Genomic DNA, 7,531 nt, shown 5'->3' with positions numbered 1-7,531 from the left:
TCTACCTCCCTTTCTATGGGTAGAATCAGTTTTCAGGTCCATTGGTAACACGTTGGGCACTTATCTGGAAACGGATATGTCTTTCATAGAAACAAGGAATAAAGCCATGGCCCGGATATTGGTCAATCTTAACCCAGGAGAAGGCCTAGCAGAAAATATAAAAATTCAGTACAAAGACCTCATTTTCGATCAGCCATTGGACTACGAACACCTACCTTTTAGGTGTCACAGATGCCATGAGTATGGACATCTTGCAAGGGATTGCCCTCTTGGTTTCCGCCGTAGGAGGAGGCAAAAGAAAACCGAAACAGAGGTGGTATCAACAGGAAAGGAGATTGACCCCAGAAATGAGGCGGTCCAAGTGGAGGATGCTATGGAAGTGGATAGAAACGAGAAGAAGAAGGATCTGATGCAGGCAATTCAGGCCCTGCGACCGGATTTTGGAGAAGGATCTCCTATTGGATCAGGGAATGGAGCACTGGAAGTCACAAAAGAAGTATCTGAAGGCATTCGTGAAGTCACGATGGGTACGCATCTGGACTCTTGTTTTCTTTCTATACCTCCTCTTTTTGAAGAAAAAGATGCATGCTTAAATTCAAATTCGCATAGTCTTTCATTTGTTGAACACTCGCGGGTTGAAAACATCATTGCATCTATACCCAAGATCAATCTGAACTGTGAAGAGGCTCCATATGATACCGGCGATATAAAAATCTCTCCTTCCAAACCTGTATGCCATTATAACCTGCGATCCCTTGACAAAAGACCAGCTTCTGGAGACCCAATCAGAGGTTTAGGTATGGAGGTGCCTCAGATCTCTATGAAGAAGTCGAGGGGATGGAAGTCTTTCTTGTCTAAGGCGCAGGTAAAAGCAAAATTTGACGTGGCGGATGGTAAACAACTGTCGATTCCTGGGGTGCTTAGAGCGGTGAAACCCTGTGGAGATGGGTCAAAATGATTGTTCTTTCATGGAATTGTAGGGGTTTAGCCAGTAAACCCAAAAAACTGGCTCTGAAGGAGTTGGTACAGCGTTATAATCCAGAAGTAATCATGCTGCAAGAGACCTTAGGCATAAGCTCAGAAGTGGTGTCATCTCTGTGCTCCACTCTCCCGGGGTGGCATTTTCAAGCACTGGACTCCAATGGTCACTCGGGAGGCTTGGCTATAGGCTTCAGGGAAGGAAGAATGAAACTCATCAATACATGGGGGATGAATAATGTTCTGGGGATGGAAGCTGCGACACCTGAATTTGACATCCCTCTGTTAATCTTAAATATATACGGGCCATGCCAGGAGAGAGTCTCTTTTTGGAACAACCTCCTGGCTAAAGCAGTGATGAGAAATCAGAATCTGGTGTTAGGAGGAGACCTTAATTTCTCCATTGGGAATGCCGAGGCTTGGGGTCCTTCAGCCAGAGAAGACCCTCTATCAGATTTCTTCTTGAATGCTTTGTCTACGCATAATTTGATCGATGCAAACATGCTAAAACTGAAACCTACATGGAGAAATCGTAGAACAGGTGAAGCCAGAATAGCAAAAAGACTTGACAGGTTTCTTCTGAGTGAAGATCTAGCCTCCAGAATCCCGGTTTTCAGACAGTGGGTAGGAGAGGGGGGAAACTCGAATCATTTCCCAGTCCTGCTCGAGCTGTCTAAGCCTCCACTTAAGCCGGCAACACCCTTCAAATTCAATGCCTCATGGATGCAGGAGGAATCCTTCAGAAACCTCTTCATTGAAACTTGGCAACACCCGAGTAGGGACGCCATGGAAGATAAGAGTTTCCTTTTCATGGAAAATTTGAAAAGGCTGAAAAAGGCCACGATGGATTGGGCAAAAAAGAGGAAGTAGAAACAAAATGAAGTCTTAAACAATATCAATCTGGAGCTTGGGGAATTGGAAAATCCTGAATCGAATGGTTACGAATCTCAGGAGTCGAAGGATAGAATACTGTTATTAGAAAAGCAGAGAAGTCAAATTCTTTTGGACAGAGAAGAGGAATGGAGGATGAAAAGCAGGGCAATTTGGCTATCAGCTGGAGATGAAAATACAAATTTTTTTCACAATTACGCAAAAGGGAGGAAGATAATGAATACCATATGGAAGTTAAAGGACGAGGATGGTAGAGAAGCCAATACTTTTGAATCTCTCTCGTTCATGGGGAGGAACCATTTTCAAAATTTATTCTCTGAGCAAGGAGAGATTACATTAGCAGAGGTTATCAAAACAGCCCAATGTTTTCCTCGTTATGTGGAGGAGGATGAAGCTGAGGGCTTGCAGGGTGAAGTCACATCTGAAGAAGTGGAGAGTATCATAAAAACTATGGCCAAAGATAAAATTCCTGGGCCTAACGGGTGGCCTATAGAATTGTTCCAGCATTTCTTTGACCAGATTGGCTCAGAATTAACAGAGGTGGTCGAGGAATCCAGAAGAAAAGGTATGGTTTATGCACCTTTTAACTCAACCTTTATAGCCCTTATTCCTAAGAAAGAAAACCCTGAATCGTTTGAAGATTTCAGGCCCATTTCGTTATGCAACAACATCTATAAAATTATAGCAAAAGTGATTGTTGTCCGTTTAAAGCCAATCCTGTCCAGATGCATCTCAAACGAACAGTTTGGTTTTCTGGAAGGGCGCCAAATTCATGAAGCCATAGGGGTGGCTCAAGAGACAATTCATAGTGTGAAATTGATGAAAAGGAATGGGGCAGTGGTAAAAATCGACCTGTCAAAAGCCTACGACAGAATCAGTTGGACCTACCTCCGAATGCTGTTAACACACCTGGGTTTTAAAATTGAATTTATCAATTGGATTATGGGATGTATCAACAGTGTCAGTTATGTGGTTCTTATAAACGGAGCTGCCTCTCCATTCTTCAAAGGGAAAAGAGGACTTAGACAAGGCTGCCCCTTGTCTCCACTGCTTTTCCTTCTGGTAGCAGAAGGACTGAGCCAGCTGATCCTAAAAGCCAAAAGGGAAGGATTAATTAAAGGTTTGGAGGTTGCAGTCAATTTATACATCACGCATCTTCTTTTTGTTGATGATATTTTACTCTTCAGTAATGGGAACCAGTCAGAAATAAAAGAGATTAAGAAGATTCTTGAGCTCTTCATGAAAGCAACTGGGATGCAAGTAAATTATAGAAAATCACAGCTCATTCTGGAAGGTTTTAATAGACAGGAGGAAAGCCAAATTACCTCAGTTCTTCCCTTTGATGTTTATAAGCTTGGGGACCCTTTCAAATATCTGGGGTTTTGGCTGAAACCGGACAATTATAGGAAACAGGACTGGAATTGGTTGGTAGCGAAGATTGAGGCCAGAATTTCTCATTGGAGCTTTAAGTGGCTTTCCAGAGCAGGAAGGCTAACTCTAATTAAATCAGTCCTTCTAGCAATCCCAGTTTATTGGGCTACGCTGACCTGGGTTCCCAAAGGCATTTTGGAAAAGATAAGAAGAATCTGTAGCAGATTTCTATGGGCTGGAGCAAAGGAAGACTCAGTGCTCCCCTGGATTGCCTGGGAAAAAGTGGCAAGACCAAAAGAATGGGGAGGGTGGGGAATAAAAGACATCAAAGCTTTTGGATCCTCCCTGGCAGCAAAATCAGGGTGGAGAATTATCAACATGGATAACCTCTGGATGAAAGTGGTGAAACAGAAATACATTGACCCCACTCCTCTTGAGAATTGGATAAGGAACCCAGAAAAAAAAGGAGGAAATGTGTCGATAGTCTGGAGGGCGACCATAGATGCCTTCAACATTATTGAACAAGGATTGTCCTGGCAGGTTGGAAATGGTGAAAATATTCGAATTGGAAGGGATCCTTGGGTGGGGTGTAATGAGAACTTTGCACTGCCTCTGGGCCTGATTAGGCATCTCGAGTCCAAAGGAATCCTTTTCCTAAATCAGGCAGAAAAAATCGGTCACTCAACCATATGGGGACAAGCTTGGAAATCAGGAGTGTTGTTGGGAAAAGTATCCAATACGGAATGACCCTATCCCACTCTAAGGGTGATAGTTCCTTAGCAACAATCAAAGCAAAGCTATCTGAGATTACTTCTTTATGAGATGTAAAAGAGGGGAGAAAGAGATCCACTAACCGATGTCTTTTGCTAATGGTTGATCCAATCTTCTCTCCTTGCTGCTTGCCCCCAGCTCCTTGCTCTTTCACTGGCCCAGCTACACCAAGATCCTGCAAAATGGCAAGAGAGGGAAACTACAAGAAGCATACATTCATAATTGATTCAAGGATTAGAATAAATCAAATACACAAGTATAACAATACACCATTGAGACACATGCATATAGAAGAACCTCAAATGCTTTATTAATGGAAGAAGTAAGGTTCAGGAAGTGATACAACCATAAGAGGCCCAATCCAGCATCACCTTCCCAGCAGAAAGAAATCTCCTCTTCACCTCCTTCAAAGCAAATCACCCAATAGTTCTAAACTCAAACCAACAGCAATTCTTTACATTCACAAGATTCCAGCCTCCGGATCTCATGGGAGAGAGATCCATATATAGGAGTTTGGAGAGAGGATGAGTCAGCCTGAGATGTGACTAGTGTCCTCTCCCACTCCAGTTCTTCTTCAGTTCTTGAGTCCACTTGGAGGTTCTTGCTTCCACTTGGGGATCTAGAACCTCTTACTCATCACCAGTCAAATTCCTTGATGCAAGTGTCATTTTGGAAGCTTCCTGGGCATTGACACCATGAGGAATGACTGTGCCATTTGTCCAAACTCGCCTAGCACAGGTAGCGTTCTTTGCAGTTGAAATTCAACGCAGGTAGACAGTGGAGCAGTTGACATTCAGCGCAGATGCTCAGTGGAGCAGTTGCCATGATCCAGAATTGCCTTGTTTTTGAGTGTTTTCAGGTGGAGAACTTTTGTTCAGTGTTGTGGTTTGTTGGCCTTGTTCCTCTAGGGGTAGGAACAACATGTTTAGGGACTTTGGATCCCTTAGATTATGGACATTTCATGATTCATGCTGTAAGGCACAAAAATGTCTATAACAGTTGCCCCCTAAAGTATGAGGTCGTTTATCGTGTGAAATGCTTTATCAGGAGGATCTGAAGTTCATTCAATCACTGAGAGGTGACCTGTAATAAGATACAATAAAATACATTATTTTTCATACTGCTTTCATGATCTAGCTGAGGCAGGCATTCCCATGCTCAGCTTTATAAATACATTTTTCTGTACATAGAACAGACAATCGTCTGATGGTAGACTGATAATTCTCTGTTGAAATTATCATCCTTTGAGTAGGATGATCATCTGCTGCACATGTCAATGTCTTTATTTCCTGAATATATATCGCAGCCCGGATGGATGAAACTAGATCTGGGGTCTTCAAACTCATCCGATCTTCACTCTAAGTACAAGTCGATCCATGTGAGAATTTCTTGGAGTTGAACATGGAAAGACATCGCTTGATTACCAGTCAGTGATGTAAACTGTTAACAAGCGCGAGAGGAATCATCGATAATGATAACGACCCTCAAGGTACGGCCGTACAATCCACGTGGTGTGAATAATGGACTTGGCGTCGAACACCACGCAAAATGTTTCGGTCGAAGGTCATTGATGTATACCTGTCGCCGGAAGTGAGAAACTTGCCATTGATGCATGCAAGCTTCAAAGTACTAAGGGGGTTGTTCCTAGATCAACTTCTTGGATAATGAGCTGAATTTGACAAGAAGCGATCCGTCAAAGGAGGGCCTTAATGAATCCCACATCAGTGACACGGAACGGAGCTAATGATTATGATGAAGCTGAAAACGATCTGTGAAATATGATTCAGGGTGGCGGTCATGGAAGGATGAAAGATGATGTATGGTAGTGGACGGGACACGGTTGACTCTTTCTGAACAACATCTCTTGAACATATAACGACACGGATGCGATGGATTGGTCGCATTACCCCAAATGTGGATGGTTTGGCGAGACCATGGTGATGAGACCGGTGAATGAAACAACCCAACCCGATGTGGTACGGAGGAAAAGTGTCATGTTCAAGAGCGACTTGCTACCATTAAAGCTTTGAGGTTCTCCCAATTTTTCCCCAGTCATTTCTGACTAGTACCTCTTTATTTTTGTCAAGCTTGAGGAGGATAACATATGCTTGTTCTATAACCTTCCCTTCGGGCAAGCCCATTGCTATGTTTTAACGAGCCTAGCGATAGGGAAACTCGTTCTCGTCTAAAGACAAGTTTGTCACTATTTAATGCATTTTAACGAGTCTGGCGACAGAGACAACTCGGTCCTTTTCATTTTTAGAGAGTCTGAAAAGGTACGTAAAGTTAACTCCAAAGGTCCTTTTTTGTCATCTAATCCCTTAAGTCCTAAAAAGTATAAAACAATACAGAAGGGATGAGTTTTCGATGACTTTAACGAGCCGAATAAAACAATTGCTCGACCTTTTTGTGCAATAATCCCTCAGGTCCAAAAAGATTAAAATCTAGAGGAGGGATAGCTTTTCCGGTCCTTTAATGAGCTGGAAGGCCAAAACTCGGCAATCTTTTCACATTTTACGAGTCAGTTGAAAAGAGCTTAAAGAAGACTCGTCTTTTGAGGAACGAGTGACAAACAGGGATAGCAACTGATTCCAGGTACAGGTTGGAATTTTCCAATCACGGCAGTGTCCCAAGGATGGCTAGGTGAAATCACTCTTCGCAGTTGTTCCTCAAAATGGGTAAACAATCATATGGAGGTGAACGATTGGCCAAATGAAAGTGGAGGTGGCAGGTGCAAACACGACCAAGGCTTTTTATGGCTGATAAATTTACGATCAGATTGGTTATTTACCGAGATAGGTTCATTTTTTAGTTAAAAATGAGCTTAAACTCTGGAGGAAACATTGCTCACTGCTTATATTTATTTTTTAACGAGCATGAAGACCGCGTTAAAACTGCTCGGATCTTGCGTTTATTTTTTAACGAGCATGAACTTTATGCTAAAACTGCTCGAATATATGGTCAAATTTTGATTCTTTACCATTACTAGCTTTTCTCTTTTCAAGGATAGTACTACATTCTCAATTGCTGCAACAAAATTTGTTAGAAATGAATAATATTTGCATGAAAATGAGATTATAACCCTAATATTTCGCTTTGAACTACGTAAAAAGCCATTAAAAGTTGTTTTTACCTCTCATTTTACCATTTCATTTGCATTTGGTTTGTTGGAGCTTTGGAGGTGCCTCTTCCCCCTTGATTTTCACCAGCTGATTCTGGGAGATTCTGCGGACGATTTTCAGCGCCGTCTGGACCAGGTAGGAGCTAAACCCTAGCTATTTCTTTTCATGGTTTCCTTTTTCAGTTTTATGCCTGTTTTTCAGTCTTTCTGAGCCTCAGGGGTTTTGCCAGGGCGCCCTAACTTCAGCGCAGGTTTCCCATTCGAAATCTGCGTTGAATGTCAAGCTGCCTTAAGGCAGCCTGACCTTCAACGCAGGTAGGACACGCCCTGCCTGCGTTGGGCTCAGAAAACTGAGTTTTTAGTACATTTTTTGATGAATTTTTGCCAGTTTTTCACCAA

General features: G+C 42.5%; 1 protein-coding gene across 1 annotated transcript; it reads left to right on the top strand.

Moving 5' to 3' along the window:
- The first annotated feature begins 954 nt into the window (after positions 1-954).
- LOC149194806 (uncharacterized) lies at positions 955-1,848 on the top strand. The gene has a single exon (XM_089407804.1). It carries the CDS (start codon positions 955-957, stop codon positions 1,846-1,848), a length of 894 nt encoding a protein of 297 aa, XP_089263930.1.
- The last annotated feature ends 5,683 nt before the right edge of the window (positions 1,849-7,531 follow it).

This window comes from Pinus tabuliformis, chromosome 2_2 (genome assembly GCF_031772625.1).
Source record: "Pinus tabuliformis cultivar Carrire ecotype Pingquan chromosome 2_2, CPIR1, whole genome shotgun sequence".
In the NCBI taxonomy this organism is placed as follows: Eukaryota; Viridiplantae; Streptophyta; class Pinopsida; order Pinales; family Pinaceae; genus Pinus; species Pinus tabuliformis.
The sequence above is the reverse complement of the archived record's forward strand: the minus strand, read 5'-3'. Positions and strand labels throughout refer to the sequence as shown.

Bases quoted from the DNA above. Each gene is read 5' to 3' on its own strand.
- LOC149194806 (XM_089407804.1), top strand. From the start codon at position 955: ATGATTGTTCTTTCATGGAATTGTAGGGGTTTAGCCAGTAAACCCAAA.